The sequence below is a fragment of the Scyliorhinus torazame genome, chromosome 6 (genome assembly GCF_047496885.1).
Source record: "Scyliorhinus torazame isolate Kashiwa2021f chromosome 6, sScyTor2.1, whole genome shotgun sequence".
In the NCBI taxonomy this organism is placed as follows: Eukaryota; Metazoa; Chordata; class Chondrichthyes; order Carcharhiniformes; family Scyliorhinidae; genus Scyliorhinus; species Scyliorhinus torazame.
In genome coordinates, this window is record NC_092712.1 from 115,916,821 (window position 1) to 115,938,350 (window position 21,530).

The 21,530-nt window shown below is 48.4% G+C and overlaps 1 protein-coding gene across 1 annotated transcript in view; it reads right to left on the bottom strand.

The window, feature by feature from the left end:
- Positions 1-7,913: 7,913 nt before the first annotated feature.
- Positions 7,914-21,530, bottom strand: part of LOC140424974 (V-type proton ATPase 116 kDa subunit a 1-like) — a 358,173-nt gene continuing 344,556 nt past the window's right edge. Inside the window, exon 20 of the mRNA XM_072508716.1 lies at positions 7,914-11,502. Coding sequence (XP_072364817.1) covers positions 11,409-11,502 — 94 coding nt within the window. The 3' untranslated portion in view covers positions 7,914-11,408. The remainder of the gene's footprint in view (positions 11,503-21,530) is intronic.

Below are 21,530 nucleotides of genomic sequence, written 5' to 3' on the forward strand. Positions count from 1 at the left end.
CCTCCAGGATGGCCAGGCTACCGATCGGGGCCACAGATCCGCATGCGCGCGCGATCTGGGGGGGGCCCCCCTATGTTTTCGTTGCCGGTCCGCAGTGTGGGTCGGCCATGTCGCGCGGGGTGGCCGATGCAGGCCGCTGCCGTGCGCAGGCGCGGGCCCCCGACCGGAAGTGCAGGGCCCCGTATCGGTAGCCAGAGCTACGAGGACTACGCCGGGGCCCTGCTCGTCCCTTGCAAATCGGAGAATCACCCTGGGCTTTCTCCAGGTACGTCCAGAGTGATTTGCGCGTGTTTTTTTGCGGGCGTGGGGACATAGCCCCATTATTGGAGAATCCCGCCCACTGTCTTTACGAAAATTCAGGCCTTGCAGTCTATCCACCATCACCATAGCTGCTCAGGTCAGGTCACTGTTTACAGATGTGAATTTCTTGCATCTTCTTCCCAGTAAAATAATCTGAGTGCCCTCTTTAACTTTTAACAATCAAGCCATCCAAGTTGTCGTCAGGCAGAATTCAGAACAAGTCACAAGACCCTCTGAATTTCTCCATTCTACCCTAAATTAAAGACATAGTCCCAAAACATAACAATCTTCTAAACTTTGTATTTATAACAAACAAAAAGTGCTATACAAGTCAAGTATTATTTTCTTAAAAATCTCAGGCCAATTGCATTTCAGCTCATTTTGATTTTTGGATGCCTCATATAGGCCTAGGGCTATTTACATTACAATGGCCGAAGTCTAGGCTGGCTTTAGTCTAAAGTAAATAAATGGCTAGAAAAATAAGATGTACCACTGAATAATAAATACAGGATGCCTATAATAAGTTCCCATCCATGGCATCATCTGTGATTCTGCTTCAAGGAGAGGGTTCGCATGGACGAACAACTAGACTTCCTGTGCTAAAGGTAGTGTGCAGTTGACAAGATACGTGTCAGCTTGAGCCAGAGATTTCTAGTGCTAAATGTTGGGTGTGGTTGGCGATGTTTGTGTCGACTCAGGTTGTGTCGGTTTGAGTCAGAGACTTCCTGCGCTAAAGGTCGATGAGCTTTAACAAAACTGCAGTTACAGAATCCCTACAGTGCAGAAGGGGGCCATTCAGCCCATCCAGTTTGCACCAACCCTCTGAAAGAGCACCCTATCTAGGCCCACTGCCCTGCCCTATCCTCGTATCCCCACCTAATCTGCACAGCCCTGGACACTATGGGCCAATGTAATAACAATAATGTTTATTATTGTCACAAGTAGGCTTACATTAACACTGCGATGAATTTACTGTGAAAATCCCCTAGTCACCACACTCCGGCGCTTGTTCAGGTACACAGAGGGAAAATTCAGAATGTCCAAATCACCAACAGCACATCTTTCGGGACTTGTGGGAGGAAACCGGAGCACTCGGAGGAAACAACGCAGACACGGGGAGAACGTGCAGTCTCTGCACAGTGATCCAAGCCGGGAATCGAACCTGGAACCCTGGCGATGTGAAGCAACGGTGCTAACCACTGTGCCGCACAATCCACCTAACCTGAACATCTTTGGACAGTGGGAGGAAACCGGAGCACTTGGAGGAAACCCACGCAGACACGGGGAGTACCTGCAAACTCCACACAGACAGTCACCCAAGGTCGGAATTGAACCTGGTTCTTGGCGCTGTGAGGCAGCAGTGTTAACCACTGTGCCACCATGCCGCTGTTCGATTTGTTCGGATTTGTTCAGTTTTTGGATGTGTTTGGTTTTCTGATTTATGGACAAGGATGCTGAACCAGCAATAACATTTTTTAATGAGGCATTGATTAGGCTTTATTCAGAATATTGTGCCCAGTTTTGGTCTTCTGACCTGGTAAGTGATAGAGCATCCTGGAGGTGTCTGTAATACCAAAACTCTGTACTCCTCAGGCTAGAATGTTGGGGGGGGGTGAATTTTTAAACATTCATTTACGGGATGTGGGCATCGCTGGCTAGGCCAGCATTTTTTGCTCATCCTTTGTTGCCCTTCAGAAGGTGGTGGTGAGTTGCCTTCTTGAACCGCTGCAGTCCTTCAGGTGTAGGTACACCCACTATGCTGTTAGGGAGGGAGTTCCAGGATTTTGACCCAGCGACAGTGAAGGAACAGCAATATATTTCCAAGTCAGGGTGGTGAGTGACTTGGAGGGGAGCCTTGGTGGTGGGGTTCCCAGGTATCTGCTGCTCTTATCCTTCTAGGTGGTAGTGGTTGTGGGTTTGGATGGTGTTGTCTAAGGAACCTTGGTGAGTTACTGAAGTGCATCCTGTAGATGGTGCACATGGCTGCCACTGTTCGTTGGTGGTGGAGGGTGTCGTGTTAGGTACATTGGTATAACACTGGCTGCAACTGGATGCAGCATAGATCAAAAAGATACTCCAGACCTTGAAGTTACTTCTATTCAGGTTTGTTGAACTAATAGCACAGTTAGCACAGTTCTCTGTTAGTTCGACTCTCTGCTAACTTAAGTGTGGTTACTCTGTCTGACTGAACCAGACTAACTCTTAGCCATGTGGTGGAGGTGTGAGATTGTAACAACTCCCTTGACTGACTCTCTAGATGTTCATCAGTGGAAAGAGGAGGAGCGTGAGTGCCTCGTGTCTTTTATAGTCAGATCCCACCCGAGTGTCCTGCCTGCTTATTGGTCATGTCCTGTTCTTGGTGTGCATTAGCTGCTTGTCTGTATATCATTATGTGTGTGTCCGCATATCATGACATCTCCCCCTTTTTTAATGTTTGGATGACATATGTGAACGTATTTACAATAGGCCAATATTAACATATATACATGCAGTGGATGTGAACATATGTACATGTGAAAACAGCTGTCTAATGCGAGAACACAGAACATAGCAAACAGTACAAATGTTCATAAGTCCAGTCTCTGTGGCTTGCATCTGATCCTGGTCGACCGCCGGAGAGGTGGTGGTGGGGAGGACAGCGCCTTGATGGGCGGGATTGAAGCCTGACGGGTGGCCTCATGAGTTGAGGTATCAGGAGGTGGCAAAACAACAGAAGGAAACGGAGAAGAATGTGGTTGCGGGCAGGCAACTTTGCGCAGTGCCCGTCTGTTTCGTCGCACAACAGAACCATCAGCCAAACGCACAACATACGAGCAGGGGGCAGCCTGTCGAACAATAACAGCTGGAGCTGACCAGCCTCCATCAGGAATCGTGGCCAGAACAGTTTTGGACGGGGATAACACGGGCAAATCGGTGGCATGAGCCTCATAGCCCTGCTTTTGCCGGTCGCTGAGTTGTGCACCTTCTGCAGCACCAGGAGGTGATCCAGGTTGGGCACGTGTATGGCTGGAAGTGTCGTTCGCAGGTCCCTGTTCATCAGGAATTGAGCCGGCGACATGCCAGTGGACAGTGGGGCCGTCCTGTACGCCAGCAGCGCAAGGCGAATGTCAGACGCAGAGTCTGCGGCCTTGCAGATGAGCTGCTTCACTGTGTGCACCCCTTTCTCAACTTTTCCGTTTGACTGCGGATAGTGTGGACTGGAAGTGACGTGTTTGAACTGATACGACTGGGCAAACAGAGACCATTCATGGCTGCTGAAGCACGGGCTATTGTCACTCATGACAGTGAGTGGGATACCATGCCTGGAGAACGTCTCCTGACAGGCCTTGATGACGGTCCGAGACGTGAGGTCTGAGAGCTTCACGACTTCAGGGTAATTGGAAAAGTAATCAATGATTAACACGTAATCACGACCATTTGCATGAAAGAGGTCGATGCCAACCTTGAACCACGGAGAGGTTTCGATTTCATGCTGCTGAAGTATCTCCTTACTCTGCGCTGGCTGAAAGGGTTGACAGGTTGCACAGTTAAGGACCATGTTCGCGATGTCCTGGCTGATCCCGGGCCAGTAGACAGCCTGCCTGGCTCTGCGTCTGCACTTTTCCACACCCAGGTGGCCCTCATGGATTTGACGGAGTACCAAGCTCTGGAGACTGTGTGGAATTACAATCCGGTCCAGTTTGAGGGGGATACCATCAACCACCGTCAGGTCGTCCTTTACATTGAAAAATTGATGGCACTGCCCTTTTTGCCAGCCATTCGCTAGGTGTTGCATAACACGCTGCAAGAGGGGGTCCTTGGCTGTCTCCTCACGGATTCGAATCACCTTCTCATCAGATGCCGGGAGGGTGCTAGCACACAGCTGCACCTGTGATTCAATTTGCCAGATGACGTTCAGTGGTTCACTAGGCACGGTGATGGAGCGGGACAGTGTATCGGCAATGATGGGCTCCTGGCCAGGCGTGTAGACCAGGTCAAAGTTGTACCTTCTGAGTTTGAGGAGGATGCGCTGCAACCGAGGCGTCATGTGGTTCAGGTCCTTGTGGATAATGTGGACCAGGGGCCTGTGATCCGTCTCGACTGTGAATGTCGGCAGGCCGTAGACATAGTTGTGAAACTTGAGAATGCCAGTGAGAAGGCCCAGGCATTCCTTCTCGATTTGTGCTTACCTTTGTTCGATGGACGTCATTGCCCTTGATGCGTAGGCAACCGGTGCCCAGGATGAGGTGTCATTGCATTGAAGCAGGACCGCACCAATGCCATTCTGGCTTGCATCTGTTGAGATTTCCGTTTCCCTGTCTGGGTCGAAAAATGCCAATATGGGTGCAGTGGTGAGCTTGGCTTTCAGCTCCAACCACTCTGCCTGATGGGCTGCCTTCCACCCGAAGGCAGTGGACTTCTTCACTCGGTTTCATAGAGCTGTGGTGTGTGAGGCTATGTTTGGGATGAACTTGCCCAGAAAATTGACCATGCCCAGGAAGCGCAATACCGCCTTCTTGTCTTCCGAGACCTTCATGGCTGCGATGGCCTTGACCTTGTCTGTGTCGGGGCACATGCCCTGCTAAAAAATCTGGGGCAGGATTCTGCCGTAATCGGCGGGGCGGGCAGCTCCAGCGGGAAGGAGTGGCGTGAACCACTCTGGCGTTGGGCCGCCCCAAACGTGCGGAATCCTCCGCACCTTCAGGTATTAGGCCGGAGTGGGAGTGGTTTGCGCCGCGCCAGAGCCGGCAGGGAAGGGGCTTGGCGCCACGCCAACCGGTGCCGAAGGGCCTCTGCCGGCCGGCACGAGTTGGCGCATGCGCGGGAGCGCCAGCGTGTGCTGGCGTCATCCCAGTGCATGCGCAGTGGTCTTCGTCTCTGCACCGGCAATGGCGGACTGCTACGGAAGAATAGAGTGCCCCCACATCACAGGCCCGCACGCGGATCGGTGCGCCCCGATCGCGGGACAGGCCACCATGGGGGCACCTCCTGGGTCCAGATCCCCCCGCACCCCCCCCCCCCCCCGAGTACCCTGGAGGCCGCTCGCTGCCAGGTCCCGCCGGTAAGGACCTACTCTAATTTACGGCAGGGGTACTGATGGGGTACCCATCGAGGGCCGGAGAATCGCCGGGGTAGGTCGCTGGCAGCGGCCGCCAACCAGCGCGCCGCGATTCCCGCCCCGCCAAATCCTTGGTGCCGGAGAATTCGGCAGCCCATGGGGGCGGGATTCATGCCGCCCCCCCCCCCCCCCGGCGATTCTCCGACCCAGCGGGGGGGTCGTAGAATCCCGCCCCTGGTCTCCTAGGAACTTGAGTGTCGACATGCCAAAGCAACATTTGGCCCTGTTCAGCTTCAGGCCATTGGCGTGGACACGGCAGAATTCCTGCTGGAGACGGGAAACATGCTCCTCAGGGGTCGTGGACCATATGATGACGTCATCCACGTACACACAAACCCCTTCGATTGCCTCCATAATCTGCTCCATGATGCGATGAAATATCTCCGATGCTGAGACGATGCCGAAAGGCATACGGTTATAGCAGTACCTGCCAAACGGTGTGTTGAAGGTGCAGAGCCTTCTGTTGGACTCATCCATCTGCATTTGCCAGAATCCATGTGACGCATCTAACTTCGTGAAAAACCGTGCATGTGCCATCTCACTGGTGAGTTCCTCCCACTTCGGGATGGGGTAGTGTTCACGCATTATATTCTGGTTGAGATCCTTGGGATCAATGCGCAGGTCTCCAGAGGGTTTTTTAACCACCACCATCGAGCTGACCCAGTCAGTCGGTTCGGTTACCCTGGAAATGATCCCCTGCTGCTGCAGCTCCTTGAGCTGTTCCTTCAGGCGCTCCTTCAGCGGAGCCGGGACCCGGCGTGGTGCATGGACCACTGGCTTGGCATCAGGTCGCAGAAGGATCTTGTACCGATATGGCAAAGTGCCCATCCCGTCAAACACATCTGGATACTGTGCGAGGATGTCGTCAATGCCAGCTTGAAGATCCACGTTGGAGAATGTCGTTGAATAAACCCGCTACACCAGGTTTAGCTTTTTGCAGGCATGCGCGCCCAGTAGGGATGCCCTGTCCGGCTTGACAATTTCAAACCTTAGCCGTGCATGGTTGCTCCGGTTGGAGGCGAGTAGATGGCAGGACCCCAGTGCCGTGATGGCATTACCGTTATAGTCCAGGAGCTGGCAGGCTGCAGGAAGGACCTTGGGGGGCTTCTTGATGCGTTTGAAGTCTGCCTGTGAGAGGAGGTTGGCAGAAGCACCAATGTCCAGCTTGAACTGGATGGAGCAGCGGTTGACCTGCATCACCGCACGCCATTCGTCCTCCGAATCCACAACGAGGATGGACTGTTAGGTGGAGTTATGAGGATAGGGTGGGGGAATTGGGCCTAGGTAGGATGCTCTTTCAGATGGGCCGAACAGCCTCCTTCTTTCTCTTGAAGGTTGTAGCAAAGTTGTTAACATGGTCAGTTTGAACTCTTTAGGGATTTCTTTCTTTTCTTTTTGGGCGCTGCTTAACGTGTTCACCCTCTCTTCTATTTTAGTTATTTAAAAATATATATTTTTATTCTCCTTTTTCACATTTTCTTCCAAATTTACACCCAACAATAAACAATAATCAGTAACGAATGCAATGTCAATCCCCAAATCAATAACAACGATCCCGTCGTCCCACCAAACCTCCAAACATTAGCCCGCATGTTAACATGAACAAATGACAAAAAGGAATTAGGAATCACCCATAGACACCATTAACACATACAATCCCCCTCCCCCAACCCTCCCAGCCCCACCCCCCAATGTTCGATGTAATCCAATTCTCGAAAGTGCATGATGAATAATGCCCATGAATTGTAAAACCCCTCCATCCTTCCCCTCAGTTCAAATTTGACCTTCTCAAACGTCAAGAATTCCAGCAGGTCCCCCCGCCACGCCAGGGCACAGGGTGGAGAGGTTGATCTCCACCCTAACAGCATCCGCCTTCGGGCGATCAACGAGGCGAAGGCTACAACATCTGCCTCCGCACCCGTTTCCAACCCCGGCTGGTCCGACACCCCGAATATGGCCTCCCGAGGGCCCGGGTCCAGTTTCATGTGCACCACTTTAGAGATTACCCTAAAAGCCTCCTTCCAGTATTCCTCCAGCTTTGGACAGGACCAAAACACATGAATGTGGTTTGTGGGGCCCCCCCGCAACGTTCATACACATCTTCTCCCCCCTCAAAGAGCTGGCTCATCCTCGCCCTTGTAAGGTGTGCTCTATACACCCACCTTCAGCTGTATCAGCCCCAACCTTGCACATGGAAGTGGAGGTGTTCACCCTCTGGAGCACCTCACAGCAGAACCCCTCCTCCATACCCTCTCCCAACTCTTCCTCCCACTTTGCCTTGATCCCTTCCAGTAGCGCCTTCTCCTCTTCCAAAATAGCCCCGTAAACTGTCGATACTACTCCCTTCTCCAGTCCCCGTCATCAGCACCTCCTCCAGCAATGTGGAAGCCGGCTCTACTGGGAAGCTCGGTATCTCCTTTCTGGCAAAGTCTCGAACCTGCATGTACCTAAATATTTCTCTCTTCTATTTTATTGCAGTTGCTGGCCATTTAAGACAAACAATTTAACAATTGCATTCAAATAGTGCAGAAGGAACTTTATTTTGAATGTTAAAAAAAGGTGCAAAAATAGGAAGATAAACCCTATGAGAGGGCTATACTTGTCCAGTTTTAATTCTTCTGTAATTAATACCCTGACTAGGAGCAGGATCGTCTCTTTGATCGAACATGTGGCTTGCTGGAGAGCAGAAGACTCCTGAAATATGTGTTTTCTTGACACATTTCGAAATACTGATTAAATACAGCAACAAATACTAAGTATTCTCATTAAAAATGAACAAGGATCATAAACTGTAGTGGATTTTAATAAAGGTGTAACTCAATAAAACCAGCTTACACAGATACAAATATAGTTCCTGTAATATAAATACACAGTCACTGCGGGCTTCAGGATAGTTATTTTATTGTCTAAAGAGTTGACATAAAACATTGGAGACCTTTTTGGCTTATATCATTATTTTATATGTATGCCACTAATAATCGCACTTTAAAATATTCTAGAATTGCTCATGTAGCAGATTACTATCTGGTCATTACATTTTCTACCACCTACAACCTCTTAGAATGGAATATCACTGCCAGGTTCTCTTCTTCTCACTTGTCCCTCCAGAGCTAATTAGCAAGTACAAACAGCAGCCCCTTGATGTCAGTTCAGGAGGATTAAGCATTTTACTATTGCAACTTAGAATCAGCGACCTCAACATTAAAAACTGGCAAACTCAAGACTGGGGAGATTGTTGTTCCAAGCCCAAACAAAGTCCCATTTACAGCAAATGAATTGCCAATTACACTTGCTTTGGTGTTGACCAAGAGCTGAATGGTGACCAGGACTCTCCTTCATAAAGTGCCATGGAACTTTGACAAATACATGAGCAGACAAACTGTCTAATTGGGATAAACAGGACAGCCTCCAAAACTGGGCAAGGGGATTGTGATGCACTCACACAGAATACAACTACTGTTTGGGCTCCATTCATCTCCTGACCTCATTACAGCCTTGGTCCAAACATAGACATAGCTGAACTCAAGAGGTGAGGTGAGAGTGACTGCCTTAGACATCAAAGGTTAGGGTTAGGCAACATTTGACCAAGTGTGGCTTGAAGGAGCTCTAGCAAAACCAACGTCAATGGGAATCGGGGAAAAACTCTCCATTGGTTGGAATGATACCGAACACAATGGAAGATGATTGTGACGATTGTAAGTAAATCATCCCAGTAATGGGACATTGCTGCAGTAGTTCTTCAGGGTGTGTCCTCGGGTGTTTCATCAACTACCTCCCCTCCATCACAAGGACAGAAGTGGGGATGTTCTTAGATAATTGCATCATTTGTAACTGCCCAAATGCAAAAGCAGCCTGTGTCCATATGGAGCAAGATCTGGACAATATTCAAGCTTGGACTGAGGTGTGGCGTGAACATTACCTGCCATATAAGTGCCAGGCAGTGACCATCTCCAACAAGAGTGAATCCAACTTGCTTCACCTGACAGTCAATGGTATTACTATCACTGAATCCCACCACTTGCAATTTCCTAGTGGATTACCATTGACCAGAAACTAAACTGGACCAAGCATAAAAGTCTGTGGTTACAAGGCTTGGAATTCAGTAGTGCGCAACTGACCTCCTGACTCCCCAAAGCCTGTTCGCCAGCTACAAGGCACAAGTGTAATGGAATACTCTCCACTGGCCTGGATCAGTGCAGCGGTAACAACAGTCAAGAAGCTCAACAGCATCCAAGATGAAGTGGCCCGCTGATTGACACCCCATCCAACACTTTTAACACTCACTCCCTCCGCCACTGACGCACAGTCGGAGCCGTTTGTACCATCTACAAGGTGTACTGCAGCAACTCATAAAGGCTCCTTTGACAGCACCTTCCAAACCCAAGACCTCTACTACCTAGGAGGACAGGGACAGCAGAGGCATGGGAATATCACCACCTGCAAGATTCCTTCCAATTCACTCACCGTCCTGACGTGGAAATATATCGCCATTCCTTCACAGTCACTGAGTCAAAGTCCTGGAAAGCCCTTCCTAACAGCACCATAGGTGTTTCGACACCACATGGACTGCAGAATTTCAAGAAGGCAGCTCACCACCACATTCTCCAGGACAACTAGGGATAGGTAATAAATGCTGGCCAAGCCAGTGACACCCTAATATTACATACTAATGTTTTGCTGCCTACTCTTTGAAATGGTTTCAGCATCCAGCCAGAAAAATTGATTGATTGGATGCCTAGGCAAGGGTCAATATCATGAATGGCTAGCACCAGTTACTAGCTTGCACCCTCTTAAAGAGCAGGCGCATTGTGGCTGGTGCAAGTGCTGGCAGTTGAGCAGACTGAACCTGTGGAACATTTAATTGTGGCACAACATGGGAGAGAACAGAATCCAAAAGCCTTGGTGATAGAGGTGGAATGGAAAGATGTTCAGAATCTGGAGGAGGCCCTTGAAAAATATATTCAGCAGGCAGTGGGAGCAGATAAACAGGGAGGTCAATGCCAGGTGCCAAGCTCTGCTGTGCCGCAAGAAATTCAATGACCTCACACATGTGGTCAATGTCAGCAAATGCATCTTCAAATGCCATATCAGAATATGTGGCAGAGTGGTTAGCACCGCTGCCTCACAGCGCCAGGGACCTGGGTTCAATTCCGGCCTGGGTGACTGTGTGGAGTTCGCACCTTCTCGTGTCTGCGTGGGTTTCCTCTGGGTGCTCTGGATTCCTCCCACAGTCCAAAGATGTGCAGGTTAGGTGGTTTGGCCATGCTAAATTGCCCTTAGTATCCAAAAGGTTAGGTGGGGATACTGGGATAGTGTGGGGCTCTTTCAGAGGGTCGGTGTAGACTCGATGGGCTGAATGGTCTCCTTCTGCACAGGGAAACATAACTGAACAAATGGAAAGTCTCACCGTAGAGAGGGTTGTAAAAATCTTTCATCAGGTGAGTCCTGATGAAGGAGCTACGCTCTGAAAGCTAGTGACTCCAAACAAACCTGTTGGACTTTAACCTTGTGTTGTAAGACTTCTTACCATGCCCACCTCAGTCCAACACCGGCATCTCCACATCTTGTAAAAATCTGTAATTCTACGTAAAGCACTTTGAAGTGTTTCTTGCTCATGAGAAAAATGCAAGTTGTTGATGCAAAATTGCTGCTACAAGATAGATACTGAATGCAGACTACCACAGCATCCTTAAGGACAGAGAACAGTTCTCAAAAGTAACTCAGCAATTCATTAAGCTAATCACAAGGGCTGACATTTGCAATTATGCTCACAGTGTTGTACAGGAGACAGACACCTTGGTGAGAATCACAATAAAACATTTTTCTGAATACTTCCATTTTAAGATATTTAACTATATTGCATTTTCTATCAAGAATAATCTACACTTTTTTTGATAATGCATCTGATGAATTACGCACGATGAACAATTTTAAATTTGATGCTACTAAACATGCAGTTTGTTATATTTCAATGTTCCTACATAACAAGAAATATTTGTCAAACAATCTATTAATTGTTGATTTTTCTTTTACAAATGTCCGTAAATGAGAAGGGGATGAATTTATAGCCTGCTCCTTTGTAAAATTTGCTTTGAAATTCCACCCTGTAAGAAAGAAAGGAGAAAACAAGTTACAAATCCAGTAAAACGGTTAACAGAATATCACATCTGTACTGCAGGAGGACACCTCGGAGGGCAATATGGGTAGAGCTCAGGAATAGGAAGGGTGTAGTCACAGTGTTGGGTTTACTATAGGCCTCCCAAAAGCCAGATAGAGGACCAGATATGTAGGCAGATTTTGAAAAGGTGTAAAAGCAACAGGGTTGTTGTGGTGGGTGATTGTAACTTCCCCTATATTGACTGGTACTCACTTAGTGCTTAGGGCTTGGATGGGGCAGGTTTTGTAAGGAGAATCCAGGAGGGCTTCTTGAAACAATGGGCGGGATTCTCCGACCTCCAACCGGGTCGGAGAATCGCCGGGGGCTGGCGTGAATCCTGCCCCCGCCAGTTGCCGAATTCTCCGGCACCGGATATTCGGCGGGGGTGGGAATCACGGCGCGCTGCGCCGATTGGCGGGCCCCTCCCAGCGATTCTCCGGCCCGCGATGGGCCAAAGTCCCGCTGCTGGAATGCCTGTCCAGTCGGCGAGGATTAAACCACCTCTCTTCCCGGCGGGACTAGGTGACGCGGGCAGGCTCCGGGGTCCTGGGGGGGGGGGGGGCACGGGGCGATCTGGCCCCGGGGGTGCCCCCACGATGGCCTGGCCCGCGATCGGGGCCCACCGATCCGTGGGGGCACTCTTTTCCCTCCGCCTCGTCCACAGTCTTTACCATGGCCGACGCGGAAGAGACACCCCCCCTGCGCATACGCGAGGATGACGTCAGCAGCCGCTGACGCTCCCGCGCGGACTTCCGCCGCCCGCCGAAGTCCTTTCGTCCCCGGCTGGCGTGGCACCAAAGGCCTTTTCCGCCTTTCCCCCAACTTTGGGGCAGCCCGACGCCGGAGTGGCTCACGCCACGCCATCCCTCCAGGACCCCCACCCCGCCTGGTAGGGGAGAATCCCGCCCACCATGTAGATAGTTCAACTAGGGTAGGGTCGGACTGGACCTGATATTGAGGAATGAGCCCGGCCAGGTGGTTGAAGTTTCAATAGGGGTGCATTTCGGGATCAGTGACCATAATTCAGTAGGCTTTAAGGTATTGTTGGATAAAGATAAGTGTAGTTCTCGGGTGAAAGTGCTAAATTTGGTGAAGGAAGGCTAATTATAACAATATTAGACAGGAACTGAAGAATCTAGATTGGGAGCGGATGTTTGACGGTAAATCAACATCTGGCACGGGGGAGGTTTTCAAATGTTAGTTGATAGGAATTCAGGACCGGCATGTTCCTATGAGGAAGAAGGATAAGTATGGCAAGTTACGGGAACCTTGGATAACGAGGGAAAAAGGAAGCATTTGTATGGGCTAGAAGGCTGGGAACAGGCGAAGTCCATGAGGAATATAAGGAAAGTAGGAAGGAACTTAAACAAAGAGTCAGGAAGGCTAAAAGGGGTCACGAAAAATCATTGGCAAACAGTATTAAGGAAAATCCCAAGGCTTTTTATATGTACATAAAGAGCAAGAGGGTAGCCAGGGAAAGAATTGGCTCATTCAAGGACTGGGGAGGAAATATATGCATGGGGCCAGAGGAAATGGGCGAGGTACTAAATGAGTACTTTGCATCACTATTCACTAAAGAGAATGACTTGGTGGATGATGAGTCTGGGGAAGGGTGTGTAGATAGTCTGGCTCACATTGAGATCAAAAAGGAGGTGGTGTTGGGCATCTTGAGAAACATTTAGGTAGATAAGTCCCCAGGGCCTGATGTGATCTACCTAAGAATACTGAGAGAGGCAAGGGTGGACATTGCTGGGGCCTTGACAGAAATCATTGTATTGTCATTGGCTACAGGAGAGGTCCCAGAGAACTAGAGAATAGCTAATGTTGTTCCTTCATTTAAGAAGGGTAGCAAGGATAATCCACAAAATTACAGGTCGGTGAGCCTTACATCAGTGGTAGGGAAATTATTGGAGAGGATTCTTCAAGAAAGGATTTACTCCCATTTGGAAGCAAGCAGACATATTAACGAGAAGCAGCATGGTTTTGTGAAGGGGAGGTCGTGTCTCAGCAACTTGCTTGAGTTTTCCGAGGAAGTGATGAAGATGATTGATGAAGGTAGGGCAGTGGATGTTGTCTACATTGACTTAAGTAAGGCCTTTGTCAAGGTCCCTTATGGCAGACTGATACAGAAGGTGAAGTCATACGGGATCAGAAGTGAGCTGACAAGATGGATACAGAACTGGCTAGGTCATAGAAGACAAAGCTTAGCAGTGGGAGCTTTTCTGAATGGATGGCTGTGACTAGTGGTGCTGGGCAGGAATCAGTGCTGGGACATTTGCTGTTTGTCGTATATATAAATGATTTGGAGGAAAATGTAACTGGCCTGATTCGTAAGTTTGCAGACAACACAAAGGTTGGTGGAATTGCGGATAGCGATGAGGACTGTCAGAGGATACAGCAGGTTACAGATTGATTGGAGACTTGAGCGGAGAGATGGCAGATGGAATTTAATCTGGACAAATGTGAGGTAATGCATTTTGGAAGGTCTAATTCAGGTGGGAAATATACAGTAAATGGCAGAACCCTTAAGAGTATTGACAGGTAGAGGTCCACAGGTCACTGAAAGTGGCAACACGGGTAGAGAAGGTAGTCAAGTAGGCATACAGCATGCTTGCCTTCATCAGCTATAAAACTTGGTGAGTCATCCTGCAGCTGTATAGAACCTTAGTTAGGCCATACTTAGAATATGATGTTGAATTCTGGTAGCCACACTACCAGAAGGATGCAGAGGCTTTGGAGAGAGTACAGATGAGGTTTACCAGAATGTTGCCTGCTATGGAGTGCATTAGCTATTAGGAGAGGTTGGAGAATAATAATAATAACCTTTTATTATCACAAGTATGAAGTTACTGTGAAAAGCCCCCAGTCGCCACATTCCGGCTCCTGTTCGGGTAAGCTGGTACGGGAATTGAACCCGCGCTGCTGGCCTTGTTCTGCATCACAAACCAGCTGTCTAGCCCATTGAGCTAAACCAGCCCCACAATAAAAATAGTCAATGTCAAGCATGGGATTCGAACCAACGCCTCCAGAGAAGAGTGCAACATGAACAGTACGTTAGATCGCTCGGCCATCCTGACCAACTCGGATAAAAGTTTTTTTTTAATCACTCGGACGATGGAACATAAGAACTAGGAGCAGGAGTAGGCCATCTGGCCCCTCGAGCCTGCTCCCCCATTCAATGAGATCATGGCTGATCTTTTGTGGACTCAGCTCCACTTTCCGGCCCCAACACCATAACCCTTAATCCCTTTATTCTTTAAAAAACTATCTATCTTTATCTTGAAAACATTTAATGAAGGAGCCTCTACTGCTTCACTGGGCAAGGAATTCCATAGATTCACAACCCTTTGGGTGAAGAGGTTCCTCCTAAAGACAGTCCTAAATCTACTTCCCCTTATTTTGAGGCTATGCCCCCTAGTTCTGCTTTCACCCGCCAGTGGAACCAACCTGCCCGCATCTATCCTATCTATTCTCTTCATAATCTTATATGATTCTATAAGATCCCCCCTCATCCTTCTAAATTCCAACGAGTACAGTCCCAGTCTACTCAACCTCTCCTCGTAATCCAACCCCTTCAGCTCAGGGATTAACCGAGTGAATCTCCTCTGCACACCCTCCAGTGCCAGTACGTCCTTTCTCAAGTAAGGAGACCAAAACTGAACACAATACTCCAGGTGTGGCCTCACTAACACCTTATACAATTGCAGTATAACCTCCCTAGTCTTAAACTCCATCCCTCTAGCAATGAAGGACAACATTCCATTTGCCTTCTTAATCACCTGTTGCACCTGTAAACCAACTTTTTGTGACTCATGCACTAGCACACCCAGGTCTCTCTGCACATCAGCATGTTTTAATATTTTATCATTTAAATAATAATCCCTTTTGCTGTTATTCCTACCAAAATGGATAACCTCACATTTGTCAACATTATATTCCATCTGCCAGACCCTAGCCCATTCACTTAGCCTATCCAAATCCCTCTGCAGACTTCCAGTATCCTCTGCACTTTTTGCTTTACCACTTATCTTAGTGTCGTCCGCAAACTTGGACACATTGCCCTTGGTCCCCAACTCCAAATCATCAAGAGTATTGAAAGTCAGAGAGATCTAGGAGTACAGGTCCACAGGTCATTGAAAGGGGCAACACAGGTGGAGAAGGTAGTCAAGAAGGCATACGGCACGCTTGCCTTCATTGGCTGGGGCATTGAGTATAAGAATTGGCAAGTCATGTTGCAGCTGTATAGAACCTTAGTTAGGCCACACTTGGAGTATCGTGTTCAATTCTGGTCGCCACACTACCAGAAGGATGTGGAGGCTTTAGAGAGGGTGCAGAAGAGATTTACCTGAATGTTGCCTGGTATGGAGGGCATTAGCTATGAGGAGCGGTTGAATAAACTCGGTTTGTTCTCACGGGAACGAAGGAGGTTGAGGGATGACCTGATAGAGGTCTACAAAATTATGAGGGGCATAGACAGAGTGGATAGTCAGAGGCTTTTCCCTGGGGTAGAGGGGTCAATTACTAGGGGGCATAGGTTTAAGGTGAGAGGGGCAAGGTTTAGAGTAGATGTACGAGGCAAGTATTTTACACAGAGGGTAGTGGGTGCCTGGAACTCGCTGCCGGAGGAGGTAGTGGAAGCAGGGACGATAGTGACATTTAAGGGGCATCTTGACAAAAACATGAATAGGATGGGAATAGAGGGATACGGACCCAGGAAGTGTAGAAGATTGTAGTTTAGTCAGGCAACATGGTCGGCACGGGCTTGGAGGGCCGAAGGGCCTGTTCCTGTGCTGTACATTTCTTTGTTCTTTTGTTTTGTAAATTGTGAACAGTTGTGCGCCCAACACTGATCCCTGAGGGACACCACTAGCTACTGATTGCCAACCAGAGAAACACCCATTAATCCCCACTCTTTGCTTTCTATTAATTAACCAATCCTCTATCCATGCTACTACTTTCCCCTTAATGCCATGCATCTTTATCTTATGCAGCAACCTTTTGTGTGGCACCTTGTCAAAGGCTTTCTGGAAATCCAGATATACCACATCCATTGGCTCCCCGTTATCTACCGCACAGTTCATGTCCTCAAAAAATTCCACTAAATTAGTTCGGCGCGACCTGCCCTTTATGAACCCATGCTGCGTCTGCCCAATGGGACAATTTCCATCCAGATGCCTCGCTATTTCTTCCTTGATGATAGATTCCAGCATCTTCCCTACAACCGAAGTTAGGCTCACTGGCCTATAATTACCCGCTTTCTGCCTACCTCCTTTTTTAAACAGTGGTGTCACGTTTGCTAATTTCCAATCCGCCGGGACCACCCCAGAGTCTAGTGAATTTTGGTAAATTATCACTAGTGCATTTGCAATTTCCCTAGCCATCTCTTTTAGCACTCTGGGATGCATTCCATCAGGTCCAGGAGACTTGTCTACCTTTAGCCCCATTAGCTTGCCCATCACTACCTCCTTGGTGATAACAATCCTCTCAAGGATTGTTATCACCAAGGCTACCTGTCATAGCCTCATTTCCATCAGTCACTGGCATGTTATTTGTGTCTTCCACTGTGAAGACCGACCCAAAAAACCTGTTCAGTTCCTCAGCCATTTCCTCATCTCCCATTATTAAATCTCCCTTCTCATCCTCTAAAGGACCAATATTTACCTGAGCTACTCTTTTTTGTTTTATATATTTGTAGAAACTTTTACTATCTGTTTTTATATTCTGAGCAAGTTTACTCTCATAATCTATCTTACTCTTCTTTATAGCTTTTTTAGTAGCTTTCTGTTGCCCCCTAAAGATTTCCCCGTCCCCTAGTCTCCCACTGATCTTTGCTACTTTGTATGTTTTTTTCCTTCAATTTGATACTCTCCCTTATTTCCTCAGATATCCACGGTCGATTTTCCCTCTTTTTACTGTCCTTCCTTTTTGTTGGTATAAACCTTTGCTGAGCACTGTGAAAAACCACTCGGAAGGTTCTCCACTGTTCCTCAACTGTTTCACCATAAAGTCTTTGCTCCCAGTCTACCTTAGCTAGTTCTTCTCTCATCCCATTGTAATCTCCTTTGTTTAAGCACAAAACATGAGTGCTTGATTTTACCTTCTCACCCTCCATCTGTATTTTAAATTCCACCATATTGTGATCGCTCCTTCCGAGAGGATCCCTAACTATGAGATCCTTAATCAATCCTGTCTCATTACACAGGACCAGATCTAGGACCGCTTGTTTCATCGTAGGTTCCATTACATACTGTTCTAGGAAACTATCGCGGATACATTCTATAAACTCCTCCTCAAGGCTGCCTTGACCGACCTGGTTAAACCAATCGACATGTAGATTAAAATCCCCCATGATAACTGCTGTGCCATTTCTACATGCATCAGTTATTTCTTTGTTTATTGCCTGCCCCACCATAATGTTACTATTTGGTGGCCTATAGACTACTCCTACCAGTGACTTTTTCGCCTTACTATTCCTGATTTCCACCCAAATGGATTCAACCTTATCCTCCATAGCACCAATGTCATCCCTTACTGTTGCCCGGATGTCATCCTTAAATAACAGAGCTACACCACCTCCCTTACCACCCACTCTGTCCTTCCGAATAGTTTGATACCCTCGGATATTTAACTCTCAGTCGTGACCATCCTTTAACCATGTTTCAGTAATGGCCACTAAATCATAGTCATTCACGATGATTTGCGCCATCAACTCATTTACCTTATTCCGAATACTACGAGCATTCAGGTAAAGTACACTTATGTTGGCTTTTTTACCTCGGTTCTGAATTTTAACACCTCAATCAGTAACCTCTCCCAAGTTATATTTCCTCTTAACCTTTCTCCTAATTTTCCTTGTCGTTGAACCCATATCTTCATGTAACAACCTGCCACGTCGCTTACCATTAATGTTTTCACTTCCAGTTTTATTCCTTTTAGTATTCCTGGTCCTATTCACTGAGCTCCCCTCAGTCACTGTACCTTGTACTGTCGCCCTTTTTGATTTTTGACTATGGCTTCTCTGCCTTACATTTTCCCCCTTACTACCTTTTGTTTCTGTCCCTGTTTTACTACCTTCCAACTTCCTGCATCGGTTCCCATCCCCCTGCCACATTAGTTTAAACCCTCCCCAACAGCTCTAGCAAACACCCCCCCTAGGACATTGGTTCCAGTCCTGCCCAGGTGCAGACTGTCCGGTTTGTACTGGTCCCACCTCTCCCAGAACCGGTTCCAGTGTCCCAGGAATTTGAATCCCTCCCTCTTGCACCATCTCTCGAGCCACGCATTCATCCTCTCTATCCTGACATTCCTACTCCGACTAGCTCGTGGCACTGGTAGAAATCCTGAGATTACTACCTTTGAGGTCCTACTTTTTAGTTTAACTCCTAACTCCCTAAATTCAGCTTGTAGGACCTCGTCCCGTTTTTTACCTATATCGTTTGTGCCTATGTGCACCATGACAGCTGGCTGTTCACCCCCCCCCCCCCAGAATGTCCTGCAGCCGCTCCGAGACATCCTTGACCCTTGCACCAGGGAGGCAACATACCATCCTGGAGTCTCAATTGCGTCCGCAGAACCGCCTGTCTAGTCCCCTTACAATTGAGTCCCCTATCACTATAGCCCTGCCATTCTTCTTCCTGCCGAGCTGTGCAGCAGAGCCAGCCACGGTGCCATGAACCTGGTTGCTGCTGCCTTCCCCTGGTGAGCCATCTCCCTCAACAGTATCCAAAGCGGTCTATCTGTTTTGCAGGGAGATGACCGCAGAGGACACCTGAACTGCTTTCCTACTCTTGCTCTGTCTTTTGGTCACCCATTTTCTATCTCCCTCAGTACCTTTCACCTGCGGTGTGACCAACACGTTAACGTGCTATCCACAACGTCCTCAGCATCGCGGATGCTCCAAAGTGAGTCCATCCGCAGCTCCAGAGCCATCAAGCGGTCTAACAGGAGCTGCAACCGGACACACTTCTTGCACGTGAAGGAGCCAGGGACAGTGGACGTGTCCCTGAGCTCCTACATCACACACGAGGAGCATGACACGGGTCTGAGATCTCCTGCCATGTCTTAAACCTTCGGTTAACTTCAACAATTACAATTTCCCCCCCCAAAATTAAATAAATAAATAAACAACGAAGAAAAAAAAAATAATATACCAATGAAAAGAAACAGAAAAACAGAAACACTACTTACCAGTCACCAGGGATAAAAAGCACTTCCTCCCCACCCAGCTTCGAATTCCCACCTAGATTCAAATTCCCAAACTCACTCTTGGTTCTGTCTCACTTTGGCTGTGTCTTCTCTGGCTCACTGGGGGAACTCACTGGGAGTGAGTTTACAAGTTGCTCTTTTTAAATCGTCCTGAATTGACTCCCCTCCCCCACCTGCTTTTGGATCAAGGTAGATTTAAGTGACTGACACTTAACTGCCAACCAGTTATGTGAGTGGGTGGGGCAGCCCTTGTTAACCTACACTGCACAATTCTAGCTTATTTTAATTAATTTAAACTCCTGAAATGTAAAAGGAGCTGCCTTACTGATTTAATTCAATTCCCACCTAGATTCAAATTCCCAAACTCACTCTTGGTTCTGTCTCACTCTGGCTGTGTCTTCTCTGGCTCACTGGGAGAACTCACTGGAAGTTGAGGGGTGGCCTGATAGAAGTCTACAAATTTATGAGGGGCATGGACAGAGTGGATAGTCAGAAGCCTTTTCCCAGGGTGGAAGTCAATTAATAGGGGATATAGGTTTAAGGAGCGAGGGGCAAAGTTTAGAGGAGATATGCGAGGGAAGTTTTTTTACACAGAGGGTGGTTGATGCCTGGAACTCGCTGCAGGAGGAGGTGGTGGAAGCAGATACGATAGTGACGTTTAAGGGACGTCCTGACAAACACATGAATAGGATGGGAAAAGAGGGATACGGGTCCCGGATCTGTAGAAGGTTTTAGGTTAGATGGGCAGCATGGTTGGCGCAGGCTTGAAGGGCCGAAGGGCCTGTTCCTGTGCTGTACCAATAACCGACCATCATCCTGGGGTGTCCCTCGAAGAGGCCGGGGATCTCCAACTGCCGCAGGATCTCGCTGTTGTACACACGCTGTGGGAAGTGTGCACACATGTGGAAGATCTTGAGGTGGTGGTCGTACATGAGTTGGACATTCAGGGAGTGGAACCCATTCCTGTTGATGAAGGGCACTCCTGGGCTGCTCAGTGCTCACAACATGCGACATGCGTACCATCTATTACCTCCTAGACCCGGGCATCCCGATGATGGCGGAGTATCCTGCTGCCTGGGCATCTTGATAGATTTGGTCCAGGTCAAAGTTTATGTAGTTGCCTGCCCAGGCAAACAGGGCATCCATGACTTCACGGAAACGCTTGCGGGCTGTAGGTTGGGAAATCCGCACAAGTCCCCGCTCGAGCCCTGGAATGAACCTGAAATGTAAAGGTTCAGGGCTGTGGTGACCCTAATGGCCACTGGGAGTGGGTTTCCTCATCCTCCACGTGGTGCCAAGTCTGCAAGGACATGGCACAGGTTCTGCACCATCCCCTTGTTGAGGCGGAGCCTCCTGCAGCACATGCTGTTTGACATCTCCTCGAACAACCAGCAACGCCTGTGATGTGTTGGGTGTTCTGGATCACATACAGGTCACCAACACTTGAAATAGTGCAACACTATTTTATTGAAACATTAACTGTTTAAACATACTCAGACTGTGGGTTAATACGATACTAGCTTTAACTAAAGACCTCTGCCTTGTCCTAACCAGTCGATGCACTCAGCACATGGTGAATGTCTGTGTTGTAGGCTGTGAGCTCTGTCCTCCTAGCTAGCTGCAACTTGAATGAGCGGGAACTCTGATGCCCCCTGTCTTTATAGTGCGTGTGCTCTCACTGGTGATTGGCTGCGGTGTTGTGTGTGTTGATTGGTCTCACTGTGTGTCCATCAGTGTGTGTCTGCACCATGATATACTGGTGTATATTAT